General features: G+C 51.9%; 1 protein-coding gene across 1 annotated transcript in view; it reads left to right on the top strand.

The window, feature by feature from the left end:
- Positions 1-26,166, top strand: part of LOC115116211 (V-type proton ATPase subunit d 1) — a 49,046-nt gene that overhangs the window by 20,593 nt on the left and 2,287 nt on the right. Inside the window, exons 4-7 of the mRNA XM_065012504.1 lie at positions 21,241-21,320; positions 22,414-22,491; positions 24,490-24,666; positions 25,103-25,180. Coding sequence (XP_064868576.1) covers positions 21,241-21,320; positions 22,414-22,491; positions 24,490-24,666; positions 25,103-25,180 — 413 coding nt within the window. The remainder of the gene's footprint in view (positions 1-21,240; positions 21,321-22,413; positions 22,492-24,489; positions 24,667-25,102; positions 25,181-26,166) is intronic.

Genomic DNA, 26,166 nt, shown 5'->3' with positions numbered 1-26,166 from the left:
GTTTACTAATGGAACTGTCCCCCCGTCCTGGGTGGTTTACTAATGGAACTGTCCCCCGTCCTGAGTGGTTTACTAATGGAACTGTCCCCCCCCCCACCCTGGGTGGTTTACTAATGGAACTGTTCCCCGTCCTGGGTGGTTTACTAATGGAACTGTTCCCCGTCCTGGGTGGTTTACTAATGGAACTGTTCCCCGTCCTGGGTGGTTTACTAATGGAACTGTTCCCCGTCCTGGGTGGTTTACTAATGGAACTGTCCCCCGTCCTGGGTGGTTTACTAATGGAAATGTTCCCCGTCCTGGGTGGTTTACTAATGGAACTGTCCCCCGTCCTGGGTGGTTTACTAATGGAACTGTTCCCCCCCCCCGTCCTGGGTGGTTTACTAATGGAACTGTTCCCCCCGTCCTGGGTGGTTTACTAATGGAACTGTTCCCCGTCCTGAGTGGTTTACTAATGGAACTGTTCCCCCATCCTGGAGTGGTTTACTAATGGAACTGTTCCCCCCATCCTGGGTGGTTTACTAATGGAACTGTCCCCCATCCTGGGTGGTTTACTAATGGAACTGTCCCCGTCCTGGGTGGTTTACTAATGGAACTGTCCCCCCGTCCTGGGTGGTTTACTAATGGAACTGTTCCCCCCGTCCTGGGTGGTTTACTAATGGAACTGTCCCCCGTCCTGGGTGGTTTACTAATGGAACTGTCCCCCGTCCTGGGTGGTTTACTAATGGAACTGTTCCCCCCGTCCTGGGTGGTTTACTAATGGAACTGTTCCCCCGTCCTGGGTGGTTTACTAATGGAACTGTTCCCCCCGTCCTGGGTGGTTTACTAATGGAACTGTTCCCCCGTCCTGGGTGGTTTACTAATGGAACTGTTCCCCGTCCTGGGTGGTTTACTAATGGAACTGTTCCCCCCGTCCTGGGTGGTTTACTAATGGAACTGTTCCCCCGTCCTGGGTGGTTTACTAATGGAACTGTTCCCCCCGTCCTGGGTGGTTTACTAATGGAACTGTCCCCTCCCCCGTCCTGGGTGGTTTACTAATGGAACTGTTCCCCCCATCCTGGGTGGTTTACTAATGGAACTGTTCCCCCCATCCTGGGTGGTTTACTAATGGAACTCTTCCCCCATCCTGGGTGATTTACTAATGGAACTGTCCGTCCCCCATCCTGGGTGGTTTACTAATGGAACTGTCCCCCCCATCCTGGGTGGTTTACTAATGGAACTGTCCGTCCCCCCCATCCTGGGTGGTTTACTAATGGAACTGTCCCCCCGTCCTGGGTGGTTTACTAATGGAACTGTTCCCCATCCTGGGTGGTTTACTAATGGAACTGTTCCCCGTCCTGGGTGGTTTACTAATGGAACTGTTCCCCGTCCTGGGTGGTTTACTAATGGAACTGTTCCCCCGTCCTGGGTGGTTTACTAATGGAACTGTCCCCCGTCCTGGGTGGTTTACTAATGGAACTGTTCCCCCCGTCCTGGGTGGTTTACTAATGGAACTGTCCCCCGTCCTGGGTGGTTTACTAATGGAACTGTTCCCCCCGTCCTGGGTGGTTTACTAATGGAACTGTCCCCCCGTCCTGGGTGGTTTACTAATGGAACTGTCCCCCCGTCCTGGGTGGTTTACTAATGGAACTGTTCCCCGTCCTGGGTGGTTTACTAATGGAACTGTTCCCCCCCGTCCTGGGTGGTTTACTAATGGAACTGTTCCCCCGTCCTGGGTGGTTTACTAATGGAACTGTTCCCCCGTCCTGGGTGGTTTACTAATGGAACTGTTCCCCCCGTCCTGGGTGGTTTACTAATGGAACTGTTCCCCCCGTCCTGGGTGGTTTACTAATGGAACTGTTCCCCCGTCCTGGGTGGTTTACTAATGGAACTGTTCCCCCGTCCTGGGTGGTTTACTAATGGAACTGTCCCCGTCCTGGGTGGTTTACTAATGGAACTGTTCCCCCCGTCCTGGGTGGTTTACTAATGGAACTGTCCCCGTCCTGGGTGGTTTACTAATGGAACTGTCCCCCCGTCCTGGGTGGTTTACTAATGGAACTGTTCCCCGTCCTGGGTGGTTTACTAATGGAACTGTCCCCCCATCCTGGGTGGTTTACTAATGGAACTGTTCCCCGTCCTGGGTGGTTTACTAATGGAACTGTCCCCCCGTCCTGGAGTGGTTTACTAATGGAACTGTCCCCCCACCCTGGGTGGTTTACTAATGGAACTGTTCCCCGTCCTGGGTGGTTTACTAATGGAACTGTTCCCCGTCCTGGGTGGTTTACTAATGGAACTGTTCCCCGTCCTGGGTGGTTTACTAATGGAACTGTTCCCCCCCGTCCTGGGTGGTTTACTAATGGAACTGTTCCCCGTCCTGGGTGGTTTACTAATGGAACTGTTCCCCCCGTCCTGGGTGGTTTACTAATGGAACTGTTCCCCGTCCTGGGTGGTTTACTAATGGAACTGTTCCCCCCCGTCCTGGGTGGTTTACTAATGGAAATGTTCCCCCGTCCTGGGTGGTTTACTAATGGAACTGTTCCCCCGTCCTGGGTGGTTTACTAATGGAACTGTCCCCCGTCCTGGGTGGTTTACTAATGGAACTGTCCCCCGTCCTGGGTGGTTTACTAATGGAACTGTCCCCGTCCTGGGTGGTTTACTAATGGAACTGTTCCCCCCGTCCTGGGTGGTTTACTAATGGAACTGTTCCCCGTCCTGGGTGGTTTACTAATGGAACTGTTCCCCCCATCCTGGGTGGTTTACTAATGGAACTGTTCCCCCCGTCCTGGGTGGTTTACTAATGGAACTGTTCCCCCCGTCCTGGGTGGTTTACTAATGGAACTGTTCCCCCCCCGTCCTGGGTGGTTTACTAATGGAACTGTTCCCCGTCCTGGGTGGTTTACTAATGGAACTGTTCCCCGTCCTGGGTGGTTTACTAATGGAACTGTCCCCCGTCCTGGGTGGTTTACTAATGGAACTGTTCCCCGTCCTGGGTGGTTTACTAATGGAACTGTCCCCCCGTCCTGGGTGGTTTACTAATGGAACTGTCCCCCATCCTGGGTGGTTTACTAATGGAACTGTTCCCCGTCCTGGGTGGTTTACTAATGGAACTGTCCCCCGTCCTGAGTGGTTTACTAATGGAACTGTTCCCCCCCATCCTGGGTGGTTTACTAATGGAACTGTCCCCCCATCCTGGGTGGTTTACTAATGGAACTGTCCCCCCGTCCTGGGTGGTTTACTAATGGAACTGTCCTGGGTGGTTTACTAATGGAACCCCCGTCCTGGGTGGTTTACTAATGGAACTGTTCCCCGTCCTGGGTGGTTTACTAATGGAACTGTTCCCCCCCATCCTGGGTGGTTTACTAATGGAACTGTCCCCCGTCCTGGGTGGTTTACTAATGGAACTGTTCCCCGTCCTGGGTGGTTTACTAATGGAACTGTTCCCCCCCGTCCTGGGTGGTTTACTAATGGAACTGTTCCCCCCGTCCTGGGTGGTTTACTAATGGAACTGTCCCCGTCCTGGGTGGTTTACTAATGGAACTGTTCCCCATCCTGGGTGGTTTACTAATGGAACTGTTCCCCCGTCCTGGGTGGTTTACTAATGGAACTGTTCCCCCGTCCTGGGTGGTTTACTAATGGAACTGTTCCCCCCCATCCTGGGTGGTTTACTAATGGAACTGTTCCCCCCCATCCTGGGTGGTTTACTAATGGAACTGTCCCCCGTCCTGGGTGGTTTACTAATGGAACTGTTCCCCGTCCTGGGTGGTTTACTAATGGAACTGTCCCCCGTCCTGGGTGGTTTACTAATGGAACTGTTCCCCGTCCTGGGTGGTTTACTAATGGAACTGTCCCCCGTCCTGGGTGGTTTACTAATGGAACTGTCCCCGTCCTGGGTGGTTTACTAATGGAACTGTTCCCCCGTCCTGGGTGGTTTACTAATGGAACTGTCCCCACCCTGGGTGGTTTACTAATGGAACTGTTCCCCCCGTCCTGGGTGGTTTACTAATGGAACTGTTCCCCCGTCCTGGGTGGTTTACTAATGGAACTGTTGTCCCCATCCTGGGTGGTTTACTAATGGAACTGTTCCTGGGTGGTTTACTAATGGAACCCCCGTCCTGGGTGGTTTACTAATGGAACTGTCCCCCCGTCCTGGGTGGTTTACTAATGGAACTGTTTCCCCCCGTCCTGGGTGGTTTACTAATGGAACTGTCCCCGTCCTGGGTGGTTTACTAATGGAACTGTTCCCCCCATCCTGGGTGGTTTACTAATGGAACTGTTCCCCCCATCCTGGGTGGTTTACTAATGGAACTGTTCCCCGTCCTGGGTGGTTTACTAATGGAACTGTTCCCCCATCCTGGTGGTTTACTAATGGAACTGTTCCCCCCCATCCTGGGTGGTTTACTAATGGAACTGTTCCCCCCATCCTGGGTGGTTTACTAATGGAACTGTTCCCCGTCCTGGGTGGTTTACTAATGGAACTGTCCCCCGTCCTGGGTGGTTTACTAATGGAACTGTTCCCCCCGTCCTGGGTGGTTTACTAATGGAACTGTCCCCCGTCCTGGGTGGTTTTACTAATGGAACTGTCCCCCGTCCTGGGTGGTTTACTAATGGAACTGTTCCCCCGTCCTGGGTGGTTTACTAATGGAACTGTTCCCCCCGTCCTGGGTGGTTTACTAATGGAACTGTTCCCCCCCGTCCTGGGTGGTTTACTAATGGAACTGTTCCCCCCGTCCTGGGTGGTTTACTAATGGAACTGTTCCCCGTCCTGGGTGGTTTACTAATGGAACTGTTCCCCGTCCTGGGTGGTTTACTAATGGAACTGTTCCCCCCCGTCCTGGGTGGTTTACTAATGGAACTGTTCCCCGTCCTGGGTGGTTTACTAATGGAACTGTTCCCCCCGTCCTGGGTGGTTTACTAATGGAACTGTTCCCCCCCATCCTGGGTGATTTACTAATGGAACTGTTCCCCCCCATCCTGGGTGGTTTACTAATGGAACTGTCCCCCCCCATCCTGGGTGATTTACTATTGGAACTGTCCGTCCCCCCCATCCTGGGTGGTTTACTAATGGAACTGTCCGTCCCCCCCATCCTGGGTGGTTTACTAATGGAACTGTCCGCCCCCCCCATCCTGGGTGGTTTACTAATGGAACTGTTCCCCGTCCTGGGTGGTTTACTAATGGAACTGTTCCCCGTCCTGGGTGGTTTACTAATGGAACTGTTCCCCGTCCTGGGTGGTTTACTAATGGAACTGTTCCCCGTCCTGGGTGGTTTACTAATGGAACTGTTCCCCCCCATCCTGGGTGGTTTACTAATGGAAATGTTCCCCCGTCCTGGGTGGTTTACTAATGGAACTGTTCCCCCCCGTCCTGGGTGGTTTACTAATGGAACTGTTCCCCCCCGTCCCGGGTGGTTTACTAATGGAACTGTTCCCCCCCGTCCTGGGTGGTTGACTAATAGAACTGTCCCCCGTCCTGGGTGGTTTACTAATGGAACTGTCCCCCGTCCTGGGTGGTTTACTAATGGAACTGTCCCCCGTCCTGGGTGGTTTACTAATGGAACTGTCCCCCGTCCTGGGTGGTTTACTAATGGAACTGTCCCCCGTCCTGGGTGGTTTACTAATGGAACTGTTCCCCGTCCTGGGTGGTTTACTAATGGAACTGTCCCCCGTCCTGAGTGGTTTACTAATGGAACTGTTCCCCCCCATCCTGGGTGGTTTACTAATGGAACTGTCCCCCGTCCTGGGTGGTTTACTAATGGAACTGTCCCCCGTCCTGAGTGGTTTACTAATGGAACTGTCCCCCCCCTGGGTGGTTTACTAATGGAACTGTTCCCGTCCTGGGTGGTTTACTAATGGAACTGTTCCCCCCATCCTGGGTGGTTTACTAATGGAACTGTTCCCCGTCCTGGGTGGTTTACTAATGGAACTGTTCCCCATCCTGGGTGGTTTACTAATGGAACTGTCCCCGTCCTGGGTGGTTTACTAATGGAAATGTTCCCCGTCCTGGGTGGTTTACTAATGGAACTGTCCCCGTCCTGGGTGGTTTACTAATGGAACTGTGCCCCCCCCGTCCTGGGTGGTTTACTAATGGAACTGTCCCCGTCCTGGGTGGTTTACTAATGGAACTGTTCCCCCCGTCCTGAGTGGTTTACTAATGGAACTGTTTCCCCATCCTGAGTGGTTTACTAATGGAACTGTTCCCCCATCCTGGGTGGTTTACTAATGGAACTGGTCCCCCATCCTGGGTGGTTTACTAATGGAACTGTTCCCCGTCCTGGGTGGTTTACTAATGGAACTGTCCCCCGTCCTGGGTGGTTTACTAATGGAACTGTTCCCCCGTCCTGGGTGGTTTACTAATGGAACTGTCCCCGTCCTGGGTGGTTTACTAATGGAACTGTCCCCGTCCTGGGTGGTTTACTAATGGAACTGTTCCCCCCGTCCTGGGTGGTTTACTAATGGAACTGTTCCCCCGTCCTGGGTGGTTTACTAATGGAACTGTTCCCCCGTCCTGGGTGGTTTACTAATCCCCCCGTCCTGGGTGGTTTACTAATGGAACTGTTCCCCCGTCCTGGGTGGTTTACTAATGGAACTGTTCCCCCCGTCCTGGGTGGTTTACTAATGGAACTGTTTCCCCCGTCCTGGGTGGTTTACTAATGGAACTGTTCCCCCCGTCCTGGGTGGTTTACTAATGGAACTGTCCTCCCCCCGTCCTGGGTGGTTTACTAATGGAACTGTCCCCCATCCTGGGTGGTTTACTAATGGAACTGTTCCCATCCTGGGTGGTTTACTAATGGAACTCTTCCCCCATCCTGGGTGATTTACTAATGGAACTGTTCCCCCCATCCTGGGTGGTTTACTAATGGAACTGTCCGTCCCCCATCCTGGGTGGTTTACTAATGGAACTGTTCCCCCCATCCTGGGTGGTTTACTAATGGAACTGTCCCCCCGTCCTGGGTGGTTTACTAATGGAACTGTTCCCCCGTCCTGGGTGGTTTACTAATGGAACTGTTCCCCGTCCTGGGTGGTTTACTAATGGAACTGTTCCCCCCGTCCTGGGTGGTTTACTAATGGAACTGTTCCCCCCGTCCTGGGTGGTTTACTAATGGAACTGTTCCCCCCGTCCTGGGTGGTTTACTAATGGAACTGTTCCCCCGTCCTGGGTGGTTTACTAATGGAACTGTCCCCGTCCTGGGTGGTTTACTAATGGAACTGTTCCCCCGTCCTGGGTGGTTTACTAATGGAACTGTCCCCCCGTCCTGGGTGGTTTACTAATGGAACTGTCCCCCCATCCTGGGTGGTTTACTAATGGAACTGTTCCCCGTCCTGGGTGGTTTACTAATGGAACTGTTCCCCGTCCTGGGTGGTTTACTAATGGAACTGTTCCCCGTCCTGGGTGGTTTACTAATGGAACTTTCCCCGTCCTGGGTGGTTTACTAATGGAACTGTTCCCCGTCCTGGGTGGTTTACTAATGGAACTGTTCCCCCCGTCCTGGGTGGTTTACTAATGGAACTGTTCCCCCCGTCCTGGGTGGTTTACTAATGGAACTGTTCCCCCGTCCTGGGTGGTTTACTAATGGAACTGTTCCCCCCGTCCTGGGTGGTTTACTAATGGAACTGTTCCCCCCGTCCTGGGTGGTTTACTAATGGAACTGTCCCCCGTCCTGGGTGGTTACTAATGGAACTGTCCCCCCGTCCTGGGTGGTTTACTAATGGAACTGTCCCCCGTCCTGGGTGGTTTACTAATGGAACTGTCCCCGTCCTGGGTGGTTTACTAATGGAACTGTTCCCCCGTCCTGGGTGGTTTACTAATGGAACTGTCCCCCGTCCTGGGTGGTTTACTAATGGAACTGTCCCCCCCCCCCGTCCTGGGTGGTTTACTAATGGAACTGTTCCCCGTCCTGGGTGGTTTACTAATGGAACTGTTCCCCCCCATCCTGGGTGGTTTACTAATGGAACTGTTCCCCGTCCTGGGTGGTTTACTAATGGAACTGTTCCCCGTCCTGGGTGGTTTACTAATGGAACTGTTCCCCGTCCTGGGTGGTTTACTAATGGAACTGTTCCCCGTCCTGGGTGGTTTACTAATGGAACCCCGTCCTGGGTGGTTTACTAATGGAACTGTTCCCCGTCCTGGGTGGTTTACTAATGGAACTGTCCCCGTCCTGGGTGGTTTACTAATGGAACTGTTCCCCCCCGTCCTGGGTGGTTTACTAATGGAACTGTCCCCGTCCTGGGTGGTTTACTAATGGAACTGTCCCCGTCCTGGGTGGTTTACTAATGGAACTGTTCCCCCCGTCCTGGGTGGTTTACTAATGGAACTGTTCCCCGTCCTGGGTGGTTTACTAATGGAACTGTTCCCCGTCCTGGGTGGTTTACTAATGGAATGTTCCCCCGTCCTGGGTGGTTTACTAATGGAACTGTTCCCCCGTCCTGGGTGGTTTACTAATGGAACTGTTCCCCCCGTCCTGGGTGGTTTACTAATGGAACTGTTCCCCCGTCCTGGGTGGTTTACTAATGGAACTGTCCCCCCGTCCTGGGTGGTTTACTAATGGAACTGTCCCCCGTCCTGGGTGGTTTACTAATGGAACTGTTCCCCCGTCCTGGGTGGTTTACTAATGGAACTGTCCCCCCCGTCCTGGGTGGTTTACTAATGGAACTGTCCCCCCTGGGTGGTTTACTAATGGAACTGTTCCCCCGTCCTGGGTGGTTTACTAATGGAACTGTCCCCCCGTCCTGGGTGGTTTACTAATGGAACTGTTCCCCATCCTGGGTGGTTTACTAATGGAACTGTCCCCCGTCCTGGGTGGTTTACTAATGGAACTGTCCCCCGTCCTGGGTGGTTTACTAATGGAACTGTCCCCCCGTCCTGGGTGGTTTACTAATGGAACTGTTCCCCGTCCTGGGTGGTTTACTAATGGAACTGTTCCCCGTCCTGGGTGGTTTACTAATGGAACTGTTCCCCCCCATCCTGGGTGGTTTACTAATGGAACTGTCCCCCGTCCTGGGTGGTTTACTAATGGAAATGTTCCCCCGTCCTGGGTGGTTTACTAATGGAACTGTCCCCGTCCTGGGTGGTTTACTAATGGAACTGTCCCCCCGTCCTGGGTGGTTTACTAATGGAACTGTCCCCCGTCCTGAGTGGTTTACTAATGGAACTGTTCCCCCCCATCCTGGGTGGTTTACTAATGGAACTGTTCCCCGTCCTGGGTGGTTTACTAATGGAACTGTTCCCCGTCCTGAGTGGTTTACTAATGGAACTGTTCCCCCCATCCTGGGTGGTTTACTAATGGAACTGTTCCCCATCCTGGGTGGTTTACTAATGGAACTGTTCCCCCCATCCTGGGTGGTTTACTAATGGAACTGTTCCCCGTCCTGGGTGGTTTACTAATGGAACTGTTCCCCCGTCCTGGGTGGTTTACTAATGGAACTGTTCCCCCGTCCTGGGTGGTTTACTAATGGAACTGTCCCCCGTCCTGGGTGGTTTACTAATGGAACTGTTCCCCCCCGTCCTGGGTGGTTTACTAATGGAACTGTCCCCCGTCCTGGGTGGTTTACTAATGGAACTGTCCCCCGTCCTGGGTGGTTTACTAATGGAACTGTTCCCCCCCGTCCTGGGTGGTTTACTAATGGAACTGTTCCCCCGTCCTGGGTGGTTTACTAATGGAACTGTTCCCCCCGTCCTGGGTGGTTTACTAATGGAACTGTTCCCCCCGTCCTGGGTGGTTTACTAATGGAACTGTTCCCCCCGTCCTGGGTGGTTTACTAATGGAACTGTTCCCCCCGTCCTGGGTGGTTTACTAATGGAACTGTTCCCCCGTCCTGGGTGGTTTACTAATGGAACTGTCCCCCCGTCCTGGGTGGTTTACTAATGGAACTGTTCCCCCCATCCTGGGTGGTTTACTAATGGAACTGTTCCCCCTCCCCATCCTGGGTGGTTTACTAATGGAACTGTTCCCCCCATCCTGGGTGGTTTACTAATGGAACTGTTCCCCCCATCCTGGGTGGTTTACTAATGGAACTGTCCCCCCGTCCTGGGTGGTTTACCTGTCCGTCCCCCCATCCTGGGTGGTTTACTAATGGAACTGTTCCCCCCATCCTGGGTGGTTTACTAATGGAACTGTCCCCCCATCCTGGGTGGTTTACTAATGGAACTGTTCCCCGTCCTGGGTGGTTTACTAATGGAACTGTCCCCCGTCCTGGGTGGTTTACTAATGGAACTGTCCCCCCGTCCTGGGTGGTTTACTAATGGAACTGTTCCCCCGTCCTGGGTGGTTTACTAATGGAACTGTTCCCCGTCCTGGGTGGTTTACTAATGGAACTGTTCCCCGTCCTGGGTGGTTTACTAATGGAACTGTCCCCCGTCCTGGGTGGTTTACTAATGGAACTGTCCCCCCGTCCTGGGTGGTTTACTAATGGAACTGTTCCCCCGTCCTGGGTGGTTTACTAATGGAACTGTCCCCCCGTCCTGGGTGGTTTACTAATGGAACTGTTCCCCGTCCTGGGTGGTTTACTAATGGAACTGTTCCCCCCGTCCTGGGTGGTTTACTAATGGAACTGTTCCCCGTCCTGGGTGGTTTACTAATGGAACTGTTCCCCCGTCCTGGGTGGTTTACTAATGGAACTGTTCCCCGTCCTGGGTGGTTTACTAATGGAACTGTTCCCCCCGTCCTGGGTGGTTTACTAATGGAACTGTTCCTGGGTGGTTTACTAATGGAACTGTTCCCCGTCCTGGGTGGTTTACTAATGGAACTGTCCCCCGTCCTGGGTGGTTTACTAATGGAACTGTTCCCCCCGTCCTGGGTGGTTTACTAATGGAACTGTCCCCCCGTCCTGGGTGGTTTACTAATGGAACTGTCCCCGTCCTGGGTGGTTTACTAATGGAACTGTCCCCCCCCTGGGTGGTTTACTAATGGAACTGTCCCCCGTCCTGGGTGGTTTACTAATGGAACTGTTCCCCCGTCCTGGGTGGTTTACTAATGGAACTGTCCCCGTCCTGGGTGGTTTACTAATGGAACTGTCCCCCCGTCCTGGGTGGTTTACTAATGGAACTGTTTCCCCGTCCTGGGTGGTTTACTAATGGAACTGTTCCCCGTCCTGGGTGGTTTACTAATGGAACTGTTCCCCCCGTCCTGGGTGGTTTACTAATGGAACTGTTCCCCCGTCCTGGGTGGTTTACTAATGGAACTGTTCCCCGTCCTGGGTGGTTTACTAATGGAACTGTTCCCCCGTCCTGGGTGGTTTACTAATGGAACTGTCCCCCCGTCCTGGGTGGTTTACTAATGGAACTGTCCCCCCCATCCTGGGTGGTTTACTAATGGAACTGTCCCCCATCCTGGGTGGTTTACTAATGGAACTGTCCCCCGTCCTGGGTGGTTTACTAATGGAACTGTCCCCCCGTCCTGGGTGGTTTACTAATGGAACTGTCCCCCGTCCTGGGTGGTTTACTAATGGAACTGTTCCCCCGTCCTGGGTGGTTTACTAATGGAACTGTTCCCCGTCCTGGGTGGTTTACTAATGGAACTGTCCCCCCGTCCTGGGTGGTTTACTAATGGAACTGTTCCCCGTCCTGGGTGGTTTACTAATGGAACTGTTCCCCGTCCTGGGTGGTTTACTAATGGAACTGTTCCCCGTCCTGGGTGGTTTACTAATGGAACTGTTCCCCGTCCTGGGTGGTTTACTAATGGAACTGTTCCCCGTCCTGGGTGGTTTACTAATGGAACTGTTCCCCCCATCCTGGGTGGTTTACTAATGGAACTGTTCCCCCCGTCCTGGGTGGTTTACTAATGGAACTGTTCCCCGTCCTGGGTGGTTTACTAATGGAACTGTCCCCGTCCTGGGTGGTTTACTAATGGAACTGTCCCCGTCCTGGGTGGTTTACTAATGGAACTGTTCCCCCCGTCCTGGGTGGTTTACTAATGGAACTGTCCCCGTCCTGGGTGGTTTACTAATGGAACTGTTCCCCCATCCTGGGTGGTTTACTAATGGAACTGTTCCCCCGTCCTGGGTGGTTTACTAATGGAACTGTCCCCGTCCTGGGTGGTTTACTAATGGAACTGTTCCCCCCATCCTGGGTGGTTTACTAATGGAACTGTTCCCCCGTCCTGGGTGGTTTACTAATGGAACTGTCCCCCCGTCCTGGGTGGTTTACTAATGGAACTGTCCCCGTCCTGGGTGGTTTACTAATGGAACTGTTCCCCCGTCCTGGGTGGTTTACTAATGGAACTGTTCCCCCCCCGTCCTGGGTGGTTTACTAATGGAACTGTTCCCCCCCCGTCCTGGGTGGTTTACTAATGGAACTGTTCCCCCCCGTCCTGGGTGGTTTACTAATGGAACTGTTCCCCGTCCTGGGTGGTTTACTAATGGAACTGTTCCCCCATCCTGGGTGGTTTACTAATGGAACTGTTCCCCCCATCCTGGGTGGTTTACTAATGGAACTGTTCCCCCCATCCTGGGTGGTTTACTAATGGAACTGTTCCCCCCATCCTGGGTGATTTACTAATGGAACTGTGTCCCCCATCCTGGGTGGTTTACTAATGGAACTGTTCCCCCATCCTGGGTGGTTTACTAATGGAACTGTTCCCCCATCCTGGGTGGTTTACTAATGGAACTGTCCCCCCGTCCTGGGTGGTTTACTAATGGAACTGTTCCCCGTCCTGGGTGGTTTACTAATGGAACTGTTCCCCCATTCCTGGGTGGTTTACTAATGGAACTGTTCCCCGTCCTGGGTGGTTTACTAATGGAACTGTTCCCCCCATCCTGGGTGGTTTACTAATGGAACTGTCCCCGTCCTGGGTGGTTTACTAATGGAACTGTCCCCCCGTCCTGGGTGGTTTACTAATGGAACTGTCCCCCCCCCCTGGGTGGTTTACTAATGGAACTGTTCCCCGTCCTGGGTGGTTTACTAATGGAACTGTTCCCCGTCCTGGGTGGTTTACTAATGGAACTGTTCCCCCCCATCCTGGGTGGTTTACTAATGGAACTGTCCCCCGTCCTGGGTGGTTTACTAATGGAACTGTTCCCCCCGTCCTGGGTGGTTTACTAATGGAACTGTCCCCGTCCTGGGTGGTTTACTAATGGAACTGTCCCCCCCCGTCCTGGGTGGTTTACTAATGGAACTGTCCCCCCGTCCTGAGTGGTTTACTAATGGAACTGTTCCCCCATCCTGGGTGGTTTACTAATGGAACTGTTCCCCGTCCTGGGTGGTTTACTAATGGAACTGTTCCCCCCGTCCTGGGTGGTTTACTAATGGAACTGTTCCCCCCATCCTGGGTGGTTTACTAATGGAACTGTTCCCCCATCCTGGGTGGTTTACTAATGGAACTGTTCCCCCCATCCTGGGTGGTTTACTAATGGAACTGTTCCCCCCGTCCTGGGTGGTTTACTAATGGAACTGTCCCCCGTCCTGGGTGGTTTACTAATGGAACTGTTCCCCCCCGTCCTGGGTGGTTTACTAATGGAACTGTCCCCCGTCCTGGGTGGTTTACTAATGGAACTGTTCCCCCGTCCTGGGTGGTTTACTAATGGAACTGTTCCCCCCCCCGTCCTGGGTGGTTTACTAATGGAACTGTTCCCCCCCGTCCTGGGTGGTTTACTAATGGAACTGTTCCCCCCCGTCCTGGGTGGTTTACTAATGGAACTGTTCCCCCGTCCTGGGTGGTTTACTAATGGAACTGTTCCCCCCGTCCTGGGTGGTTTACTAATGGAACTGTTCCCCCCATCCTGGGTGGTTTACTAATGGAACTGTTCCCCCATCCTGGGTGGTTTACTAATGGAACTGTTCCCCCATTCTGGGTGGTTTACTAATGGAACTGTTCCCCCCATCCTGGGTGGTTTACTAATGGAACTGTTCCCCCATCCTGGGTGGTTTACTAATGGAACTCTTCCCCCATCCTGGGTGTTTACTAATGGAACTGTGTCCCCCATCCTGGGTGGTTTACTAATGGAACTGTCCCCCCCATCCTGGGTGGTTTACTAATGGAACTGTCCGCCCCCCCCATCCTGGGTGGTTTACTAATGGAACTGTCCCCCCGTCCTGGGTGGTTTACTAATGGAACTGTCCCCCGTCCTGAGTGGTTTACTAATGGAACTGTTCCCCCCCATCCTGGGTGGTTTACTAATGGAACTGTTCCCCGTCCTGGGTGGTTTACTAATGGAACTGTTCCCCCCCATCCTGGGTGGTTTACTAATGGAACTGTCCCCCGTCCTGGGTGGTTTACTAATGGAACTGTCCCCCGTCCTGAGTGGTTTACTAATGGAACTGTCCCCCCCACCCTGGGTGGTTTACTAATGGAACTGTTCCCCGTCCTGGGTGGTTTACTAATGGAACTGTTCCCCGTCCTGGGTGGTTTACTAATGGAACTGTTCCCCGTCCTGGGTGGTTTACTAATGGAACTGTTCCCCGTCCTGGGTGGTTTACTAATGGAACTGTTCCCCCCGTCCTGGGTGGTTTACTAATGGAACTGTTCCCCGTCCTGGGTGGTTTACTAATGGAACTGTTCCCCGTCCTGGGTGGTTTACTAATGGAACTGTTCCCCCGTCCTGGGTGGTTTACTAATGGAACTGTTCCCCCCGTCCTGGGTGGTTTACTAATGGAACTGTCCCCCGTCCTGGGTGGTTTACTAATGGAACTGTCCCCCCCCACCCTGGGTGGTTTACTAATGGAACTGTTCCCCGTCCTGGGTGGTTTACTAATGGAACTGTTCCCCGTCCTGGGTGGTTTACTAATGGAACTGTTCCCCGTCCTGGGTGGTTTACTAATGGAACTGTTCCCCGTCCTGGGTGGTTTACTAATGGAACTGTTCCCCGTCCTGGGTGGTTTACTAATGGAACTGTTCCCCGTCCTGGGTGGTTTACTAATGGAACTGTTCCCCCCCATCCTGGGTGGTTTACTAATGGAACTGTCCCCCGTCCTGGGTGGTTTACTAATGGAAATGTTCCCCCGTCCTGGGTGGTTTACTAATGGAACTGTCCCCCGTCCTGGGTGGTTTACTAATGGAACTGTCCCCCGTCCTGGGTGGTTTACTAATGGAACTGTCCCCCGTCCTGGGTGGTTTACTAATGGAACTGTCCCCCGTCCTGGGTGGTTTACTAATGGAACTGTTCCCCGTCCTGGGTGGTTTACTAATGGAACTGTTCCCCCCATCCTGGGTGGTTTACTAATGGAACTGTTCCCCGTCCTGGGTGGTTTACTAATGGAACTGTTCCCCGTCCTGGGTGGTTTACTAATGGAACTGTTCCCCCATCCTGGGTGGTTTACTAATGGAACTGTTCCCCGTCCTGGGTGGTTTACTAATGGAACTGTTCCCCCCGTCCTGGGTGGTTTACTAATGGAACTGTCCCCCGTCCTGGGTGGTTTACTAATGGAACTGTTCCCCCGTCCTGGGTGGTTTACTAATGGAACTGTCCCCGTCCTGGGTGGTTTACTAATGGAACTGTTCCCCCCATCCTGGGTGGTTTACTAATGGAACTGTTCCCCGTCCTGGGTGGTTTACTAATGGAACTGTCCCCCCGTCCTGGGTGGTTTACTAATGGAACTGTTCCCCCATCCTGGGTGGTTTACTAATGGAACTGTTCCCCCCATCCTGGGTGGTTTACTAATGGAACTGTCCCCCCATCCTGGGTGGTTTACTAATGGAACTGTTCCCCGTCCTGGGTGGTTTACTAATGGAACTGTTCCCCGTCCTGGGTGGTTTACTAATGGAACTGTTCCCCCCGTCCTGGGTGGTTTACTAATGGAACTGTCCCCCGTCCTGGGTGGTTTACTAATGGAACTGTCCCCCGTCCTGGGTGGTTTACTAATGGAACTGTTCCCCCCCGTCCTGGGTGGTTTACTAATGGAACTGTTCCCCCCGTCCTGGGTGGTTTACTAATGGAACTGTTCCCCCCGTCCTGGGTGGTTTACTAATGGAACTGTTCCCCCCGTCCTGGGTGGTTTACTAATGGAACTGTTCCCCCCGTCCTGGGTGGTTTACTAATGGAACTGTTCCCCGTCCTGGGTGGTTTACTAATGGAACTGTCCTCCCCCCGTCCTGGGTGGTTTACTAATGGAACTGTTCCCCCATCCTGGGTGGTTTACTAATGGAACTGTTCCCCCCGTCCTGGGTGGTTTACTAATGGAACTGTTCCCCCCCATCCTGGGTGGTTTACTAATGGAACTGTTCCCCCCATCCTGGGTGGTTTACTAATGGAACTGTTCCCCCCATCCTGGGTGGTTTACTAATGGAACTCTTCCCCCCCCATCCTGGGTGATTTACTATTGGAACTGTCCGTCCCCCCCATCCTGGGTGGTTTACTAATGGAACTGTCCGTCCCCCCATCCTGGGTGGTTTACTAATGGAACTGTTCCCCCATCCTGGGTGGTTTACTAATGGAACTGTCCCCGTCCTGGGTGGTTTACTAATGGAACTGTCCCCGTCCTGAGTGGTTTACTAATGGAACTGTTCCCCCCATCCTGGGTGGTTTACTAATGGAACTGTTCCCCCCGTCCTGGGTGGTTTACTAATGGAACTGTTCCCCGTCCTGGGTGGTTTACTAATGGAACTGTTCCCCGTCCTGGGTGGTTTACTAATGGAACTGTTCCCCGTCCTGGGTGGTTTACTAATGGAACTGTTCCCCCATCCTGGGTGGTTTACTAATGGAACTGTTCCCCGTCCTGGGTGGTTTACTAATGGAACTGTTCCCCGTCCTGGGTGGTTTACTAATGGAACTGTTCCCCCCGTCCTGGGTGGTTTACTAATGGAACTGTTCCCCCGTCCTGGGTGGTTTACTAATGGAACTGTTCCCCGTCCTGGGTGGTTTACCCCCGTCCTGGGTGGTTTACTAATGGAACTGTTCCCCGTCCTGGGTGGTTTACTAATGGAACTGTCCCCCGTCCTGGGTGGTTTACTAATGGAACTGTTCCCCCCGTCCTGGGTGGTTTACTAATGGAACTGTCCCCCCGTCCTGGGTGGTTTACTAATGGAACTGTTCCCCCCGTCCTGGGTGGTTTACTAATGGAACTGTTCCCCCCGTCCTGGGTGGTTTACTAATGGAACTGTTCCCCCCGTCCTGGGTGGTTTACTAATGGAACTGTTCCCCGTCCTGGGTGGTTTACTAATGGAACTGTTCCCCGTCCTGGGTGGTTTACTAATGGAACTGTTCCCCCCGTCCTGGGTGGTTTACTAATGGAACTGTTCCCCCATCCTGGGTGGTTTACTAATGGAACTGTCCCCGTCCTGGGTGGTTTACTAATGGAACTGTTCCCCCCGTCCTGGGTGGTTTACTAATGGAACTGTCCCCCGTCCTGGGTGGTTTACTAATGGAACTGTCCCCGTCCTGGGTGGTTTACTAATGGAACTGTCCCCCGTCCTGGGTGGTTTACTAATGGAACTGTCCCCCCCGTCCTGGGTGGTTTACTAATGGAACTGTTCCCCCCACCCTGGGTGGTTTACTAATGGAACTGTTCCCCCCATCCTGGGTGGTTTACTAATGGAACTGTTCCCCGTCCTGGGTGGTTTACTAATGGAACTGTTCCCCCCGTCCTGGGTGGTTTACTAATGGAACTGTTCCCCCCGTCCTGGGTGGTTTACTAATGGAACTGTTCCCCGTCCTGGGTGGTTTACTAATGGAACTGTTCCCCGTCCTGGGTGGTTTACTAATGGAACTGTTCCCCCCCATCCTGGGTGGTTTACTAATGGAACTGTCCCCGTCCTGGGTGGTTTACTAATGGAAATGTTCCCCGTCCTGGGTGGTTTACTAATGGAACTGTCCCCCGTCCTGGGTGGTTTACTAATGGAACTGTTCCCCCCGTCCTGGGTGGTTTACTAATGGAACTGTCCCCCGTCCTGAGTGGTTTACTAATTGAACTGTTCCCCCCCATCCTGGGTGGTTTACTAATGGAACTGTTCCCCCGTCCTGGGTGGTTTACTAATGGAACTGTTCCCCCCCGTCCTGAGTGGTTTACTAATGGAACTGTTCCCCCCCATCCTGAGTGGTTTACTAATGGAACTGTTCCCCCCATCCTGGGTGGTTTACTAATGGAACTGTTCCCCCCGTCCTGGGTGGTTTACTAATGGAACTGTCCCCCGTCCTGGGTGGTTTACTAATGGAACTGTCCCCCCACCCTGGGTGGTTTACTAATGGAACTGTTCCCCCGTCCTGGGTGGTTTACTAATGGAACTGTCCCCCCGTCCTGGGTGGTTTACTAATGGAACTGTTCCCCCCGTCCTGGGTGGTTTACTAATGGAACTGTCCCCCCGTCCTGGGTGGTTTACTAATGGAACTGTTCCCCCCATCCTGGGTGGTTTACTAATGGAACTGTTCCCCTCCCCCATCCTGGGTGGTTTACTAATGGAACTGTCCCCCCCCCTGGGTGATTTACTAATGGAACTGTTCCCCCCATCCTGGGTGGTTTACTAATGGAACTGTTCCCCCCATCCTGGGTGATTTACTAATGGAACTGTTCCCCCCATCCTGGGTGGTTTACTAATGGAACTGTCCCCCATCCTGGGTGGTTTACTAATGGAACTGTCCGTCCCCCATCCTGGGTGGTTTACTAATGGAACTGTCCCCCCCATCCTGGGTGGTTTACTAATGGAACTGTCCCCGTCCTGGGTGGTTTACTAATGGAACTGTTCCCCCCGTCCTGGGTGGTTTACTAATGGAACTGTTCCCCCCATCCTGGGTGGTTTACTAATGGAACTGTTCCCCCGTCCTGGGTGGTTTACTAATGGAACTGTTCCCCCATCCTGGGTGGTTTACTAATGGAACTGTTCCCCCCATCCTGGGTGGTTTACTAATGGAACTGTTCCCCCCATCCTGGGTGGTTTACTAATGGAACTGTCCCCCCGTCCTGGGTGGTTTACTAATGGAACTGTTCCCCCCCGTCCTGGGTGGTTTACTAATGGAACTGTCCCCCCGTCCTGGGTGGTTTACTAATGGAACTGTTCCCCCCATCCTGGGTGGTTTACTAATGGAACTGTTCCCCCGTCCTGGGTGGTTTACTAATGGAACTGTTCCCCCGTCCTGGGTGGTTTACTAATGGAACTGTCCCCCGTCCTGGGTGGTTTACTAATGGAACTGTCCCCCCGTCCTGGGTGGTTTACTAATGGAACTGTCCCCCGTCCTGAGTGGTTTACTAATGGAACTGTTCCCCCCCATCCTGGGTGGTTTACTAATGGAACTGTTCCCCGTCCTGGGTGGTTTACTAATGGAACTGTTCCCCCGTCCTGGGTGGTTTACTAATGGAACTGTTCCCCCCATCCTGGGTGGTTTACTAATGGAACTGTTCCCCCCCATCCTGGGTGGTTTACTAATGGAACTGGTCCCCCCCATCCTGGGTGGTTTACTAATGGAACTGTTCCCCCGTCCTGGGTGGTTTACTAATGGAACTGTCCCCCGTCCTGGGTGGTTTACTAATGGAACTGTTCCCCCGTCCTGGGTGGTTTACTAATGGAACTGTTCCCCCCCCGTCCTGGGTGGTTTACTAATGGAACTGTTCCCCCCCCGTCCTGGGTGGTTTACTAATGGAACTGTTCCCCCGTCCTGGGTGGTTTACTAATGGAACTGTTCCCCCCGTCCTGGGTGGTTTACTAATGGAACTGTTCCCCCCGTCCTGGGTGGTTTACTAATGGAACTGTTCCCCCGTCCTGGGTGGTTTACTAATGGAACTGTTCCCCCCGTCCTGGGTGGTTTACTAATGGAACTGTCCTCCCCCCGTCCTGGGTGGTTTACTAATGGAACTGTTCCCCCCCATCCTGGGTGGTTTACTAATGGAACTGTTCCCCCCCTCCCCCATCCTGGGTGGTTTACTAATGGAACCGTTCCCCCCCCCATTCTGGGTGATTTACTAATGGAACTGTTCCCCCATCCTGGGTGGTTTACTAATGGAACTGTTCCCCCATCCTGGGTGGTTTACTAATGGAACTGTCCGTCCCCCCCATCCTGGGTGGTTTACTAATGGAACTGTCCGTCCCCCCCATCCTGGGTGGTTTACTAATGGAACTGTCCCCCCGTCCTGGGTGGTTTACTAATGGAACTGTTCCCCCGTCCTGGGTGGTTTACTAATGGAACTGTTCCCCCCCATCCTGGGTGGTTTACTAATGGAACTGTTCCCCCGTCCTGGGTGGTTTACTAATGGAACTGTTCCCCCCATCCTGGGTGGTTTACTAATGGAACTGTTCCCCCCCATTCTGGGTGATTTACTAATGGAACTGTTCCCCCCCATCCTGGGTGATTTACTAATGGAACTGTTCCCCCCCCATCCTGGGTGATTTACTATTGGAACTGTCCGTCCCCCCCATCCTGGGTGGTTTACTAATGGAACTGTCCGTCCCCCCCATCCTGGGTGGTTTACTAATGGAACTGTCCGTCCCCCCCATCCTGGGTGGTTTACTAATGGAACTGTCCCCCCGTCCTGGGTGGTTTACTAATGGAACTGTTCCCCCCCCGTCCTGGGTGGTTTACTAATGGAACTGTTCCCCCCCATTCTGGGTGGTTTACTAATGGAACTGTTCCCCCATTCTGGGTGATTTACTAATGGAACTGTTCCCCCCCCGTCCTGGGTGGTTTACTAATGGAACTGTTCCCCCCGTCCTGGGTGGTTTACTAATGGAACTGTCCCCCCCGTCCTGGGTGGTTTACTACTGGAACTGTTCCCCCCTGTCCTGGGTGGTTTACTAATGGAACTGTTCCCCCCCGTCCTGGGTGGTTTACTAATGGAACTGTTCCCCCCCATCCTGGGTGGTTTACTAATGGAACTGTTCCCCCCCGTCCTGGGTGGTTTACTAATGGAACTGTTCCCCCCCCGTCCTGGGTGGTTTACTAATGGAACTGTTCCCCCCCGTCCTGGGTGGTTTACTAATGGAACTGTCACCCCCGTCCTGGGTGGTTTACTAATGGAACTGTCACCCCCATCCTGGGTGGTTTACTAATGGAACTGTTCCCATCCTGGGTGATTTACTAATGGAACTGTCACCCCCATCCTGGGTGGTTTACTAATGGAACTGTTCCCATCCTGGGTGATTTACTAATGGAACTGTCACCCCCTCCCCCCATCCTGGGTGGTTTACTAATGGAACTGTTCCCATCCTGGGTGGTTTACTAATGGAACTGTCCCCATCCTGGGTGGTTTACTAATGGAACTCATGGATTTGAGAATGCAAGGAAGAAGAATCTTTGAACAACAGACTGGAGTGATTTTATAACCTCTAACACTAGATGGCGCTAAAACTCAACTTTGCTCATAAATGTGTAATCTTCTAAATCCTGTTTTTAAATGTCTGATCATTTCTTCAGCTGCTTTCTTCCAAGACTGCATATCTGAGCAGGATCTGGATGAGATGAACATTGAGATTATCCGTAATACTCTGTATAAGGTGAGCAAGGAGATTTCATTCACCTGTAATACTCTGTAGTAAGGGATTTCATTCACCTGTAATACTCTGTATAAGGTGAGCAAGGAGATTTCATTCACCTGTAATACTCTGTAGTAAGGTGAGCAAGGAGATTTCATTCACCTGTAATACTCTGTAGTAAGGTGAGCAAGGAGATTTCATTCACCTGTAATACTCTGTAGTGAGCAAGGATTTCATTCACCTGTAATACTCTGTATAAGGTGAGCAAGGAGATTTCATTCACCTGTAATACTCTGTAGTAAGGTGAGCAAGGAGATTTCATTCACCTGTAATACTCTGTAGTAAGGTGAGCAAGGAGATTTCATTCACCTGTAATACTCTGTATAAGGTGAGCAAGGAGATTTCATTCACCTGTAATACTCTGTATAAGGTGAGCAAGGAGATTTCATTCACCTGTAATACTCTGTATAAGGTGAGCAAGGAGATTTCATTCACCTGTAATACTCTGTATAAGGTGAGCAAGGAGATTTCATTCACCTGTAATACTCTGTATAAGGTGAGCAAGGAGATTTCATTCACCTGTAATACTCTGTATAAGGTGAGCAAGGAGATTTCATTCACCTGTAATACTCTGTATAAGGTGAGCAAGGAGATTTCATTCACCTGTAATACTCTGTATAAGGTGAGCAAGGAGATTTCATTCACCTGTAATACTCTGTATAAGGTGAGCAAGGAGATTTCATTCACCTGTAATACTCTGTATAAGGTGAGCAAGGAGATTTCATTCACCTGTAATACTCTGTATAAGGTGAGCAAGGAGATTTCATTCACCTGTAATACTCTGTAGTAAGGTGAGCAAGGAGATTTCATTCACCTGTAATACTCTGTATAAGGTGAGCAAGGAGATTTCATTCACCTGTAATACTCTGTATAAGGTGAGCAAGGAGATTTCATTCACCTGTAATACTCTGTAGTAAGGTGAGCAAGGAGATTTCATTCACCTGTAATACTCTGTAGTAAGGTGAGCAAAGGGATTTCATTCACAATGTTAAACCACATCGTGCAACATAAGAGATAGATGGTCATTGACTTGAATCCGTGTCTCCATTTCCAGGCTTATCTGGAGGCTTTCTACAAGTTCTGCTCCACTCTGGGAGGAACCACTGGTGACACCATGTGTCCCATTCTAGAGGTCCGTGAGCGTGTCCCTTCATTAGAAAGTTAACTTGATATACAAGTGTCTTCGGGGAAAGTATTCAGACCCCTTGACTTTTTACACATTTTTGTTACGTTACAGCCTTATTCTAAAATGGATTAAAAAAGAAACTCATCAATCGACATCACAATACCCCATAATGACATCACAATACCCCATAATGACATCACAATACCCCATAATGACATCACAATACCCCATGATGACATCACAATACCCCATAATGACAAAGCAAAAACAGGTTTTTAGAAATTTTCACAAATGTATTAAAAATGAAAAAACAGATTTACATAAGTATTCAGAACCTTTGCTATGAGACTCAAAATTGATCTCAGGTGCATCCTGTTTCCATTGATCACCTTTGAGATGTTTCTACAACTTGATTGGAGTCCATCTGTGGTAAATTCAATTGATTGGACATTATTTGAAAAGGCACACACCTGTCTATATAAGGTCCCACAGTTGACAGTGCATGTCTGAGCAAAAACCAAGCCATGAGGTCAAAGGAATTGTCCGTAGAGCTCCAAGACAGGATTGTGTCGTGGCACAGATCTGGGGAAGGGTACCAAAACATTTCTGCAGCATTGACGGTCCCCAAGAACACAGTGGTCTCCATCATTCTTAAATGGAAGAAGTTTGGAACCACAAAGACTCTTCCTAGAGCAGGCCACCCAGCCAAACTGAGTAATCGGGAGTGAAGGGCCTTGGTCAGGGAGGTTCTTGGTCACTGTGACAGAGCTCCAGACTCCACAAATCAAGCCTTTATGGCTCCTGTAGCCATTCCTCAGTAAAAGGCACATGACAGCCCGCTTGGAGTTTGCCAAATGGCACCTGAAAACTCTCAGACCATGAGAAACAAGATTCTTTGGTCTAATGAAACCAAGATTGAACTCTTTGGCCTGAATACCAAGTGGCAGGTCTGGAGGAAACCTGGCACCATCCCTACGGTGAAGCATGGTGGTGGCAGCATCATGCTGTGGTGATGTTTTTCAGCGGCAGGGACTGGGAGACTAGTCAGGATCGAAGGAAAGATGATCGGAGCAAAGTACAGAGAGATCCTTGATGAAAACCCGCTCCAGAGCGCTTTCGGGACCTTAGACTGGGGCGAAGGTTCACCTTCCAACATGACAATGACCCTAAGCACACAGCCAAGACAACACAGGAGTGGCTTCGGGACGAGTCTCTGAATGTCCTTGAGTGGCCCAGCCAGAGCCTGGACTTGAACCCAATCGAACATCTCTGGAGAGGCCAGAAAATAGCTGTGCAGCAACGCTCCCCCCATCCAACCTGACAGAGCTTGAGAGGATCTACAGAGAACAATGGGAGAAACTCTAGGCTCCCGAGTGACGCAGCAGTCTAAGACACTGCATCTCAGTGCTTGAGGCGTCACTACAGACACCCTGGTTCGATACCAGGCTGTATTTCAACTGGCTGTGATTGGGAGTCCCATAGGGCGGCACACCATTGGCCCAGCGTCGTCCGGTTTTGGCCGGTGCAGGCCATCATTGTAAATAAGAATTTGTCCTTAACTGACTTGCCTAGTTAAAATAAAACTCCACAAATACAGATGTGCCAAGCTTGTATCGTCATTCCCAAGAAGACTGAAGGCTGTAATCGCTGCCAAAGGTGCTTCAACAAAGTACTGAGTTAATTGAAAAAATATATATATATATATTTGCAAAATATCAACTTGTTTTTGCTTTATTTTGGGGTATTGTGTGTGTCTGTGTAGTGATGAGAATAGAAAACAATTTAATCCATGTTAGAATAAGTCTGTAAAGTAACAAAATGTGGAAAACGTCAAGGGGTCTGAATACTTTCCAAATGCCACTGTGGTGGTTCTCTTTAGTCATTTATACTGGACCATCCAATTTAAAGGAAAAATTGACCCACACCTTGAAGTGTGTTCTAGTATATTAATCTCTCACCTGTCAATCAGTCAGTTTCCTATTTCCTCTCCCTCTGTGTGTCCAGTTTGAGGCGGACAGGAGGGCCTTCATCATCACCATCAACTCATTTGGTACGGAACTGTCTAAGGAGGACCGTGCCAAGCTGTTCCCCCACTGTGGCAAGCTGTACCCTGAGGGGCTGGCTCAGCTTGCCCGCGCTGACGACTACGAACAGGTCAAAGCTGTGGCTGACTACTACCCTGTAAGTTATACTACGACTGCTAACCCAGCCTGCTGGCTACTACCCTGTCAGTTACTGGTCCTTCCTACTAGCCTAGCCTACTGGCTACTACCCTGTCAGTTACTGGTCCTTCCTACTAGCCTAGCCTACTGGCTACTACCCTGTCAGTTACTGGTCCTTACTACTGCTACTACTAGCCTGATACTGGGCACCTTCACCAAGTCTCTTTCTATTCTGTGACTGTATTCTGTGACTGTATTTAGAGAGGCACACCTGCTATAAGGACATTGGTCTAACCGTTGATCTAAAGCAGAGGACCAATGAAATATGTTCTCAATCCCCCAGCAATACAGCTACCCTCCTGCCTCATCCTATTGATAGTCAAAACATATGGTGATCCTCTCCTCTCCTCTCCCTCTCCCTCTCCCTCTCCCTCTCCCTCTCCCTCTCCTCTCAGGAATACAAGCTCCTGTTTGAGGGAGCAGGCAGCAACCCAGGGGACAAGACACTGGAGGACAGGTTCTTTGAGCATGAGGTGAGCAGCGCGACTTCTACACATCCACACACACACGCACACTCACTCCCCTCTAATCATAGTATTAACAGAACCCCCCAAGACCCACGACACCCCCCGGCCCTCGTTAACCCACCCACCACCCCGGTGACCTCGTTAACCCACCCACCACCCCGGCGTCCTCGTTAACCCACCCACCCCCGGCGTCCTCGTTAACCCCCTGCAGGTGAAGCTGAACAAGCTGGCGTTCCTGAGCCAGTTCCACTTCAGTGTGTTCTATGTCCTCGTTAACCCCCACCCCCCCCCGTTAACCCACCCCCTGGTGTCCTCGTTAACCCACCCCCCTGGTGTCTCGTTAACCACCCCCTGGTGTCCTCGTTAACCACCCCCTGGTGTGTAACCACCCCCTCGTTAACCCACCCCCTGGTGTCCTCGTTAACCCACCCCCTGGTGTCCTCGTTAACCCACCCCCTGGTGTCCTGCAGGTGAAGCTGAACAAGCTGGCGTTCCTGAACCAGTTCCACTTCAGCGTGTTCTATGTCCTCGTTAACCCACCCCCTGGTGTCCTCGTTAACCCACCCCCTGGTGTCCTCGTTAACCCACCCCCTGGTGTCCTCGTTAACCCACCCCTGATGTCTCGTTAACCCAGTTCCCCCTGGTGTCTCGTTAACCCACCCCTGGTGTCCTCGTTAACCCACCCCCTGGTGTCTCGTTAACCCACCCCCTGGTGTCCTCGTTAACCCACCCCCTGGTGTCTCGTTAACCCACCCCCTGGTGTCCTCGTTAACCCACCCCCCTGGTGTCTCGTTAACCCACCCCCCTGGTGTCCTCGTTAACCCACCCCCTGGTGTCCTGCAGGTGAAGCTGAACAAGCTGGCGTTCCTGAACCAGTTCCACTTCAGCGTGTTCTATGTCCTCGTTAACCCACCCCTGGTGTCCTCGTTAACCCACCCCCTGGTGTCTCGTTAACCCACCCCCGGCGTCCTCGTTAACCCCCCGATGTCCTG

The sequence above is a fragment of the Oncorhynchus nerka genome, linkage group LG27 (genome assembly GCF_034236695.1).
Source record: "Oncorhynchus nerka isolate Pitt River linkage group LG27, Oner_Uvic_2.0, whole genome shotgun sequence".
Lineage (NCBI taxonomy): Eukaryota > Metazoa > Chordata > Actinopteri > Salmoniformes > Salmonidae > Oncorhynchus > Oncorhynchus nerka.
This window is presented reverse-complemented; position numbering and strand designations above follow the sequence as displayed.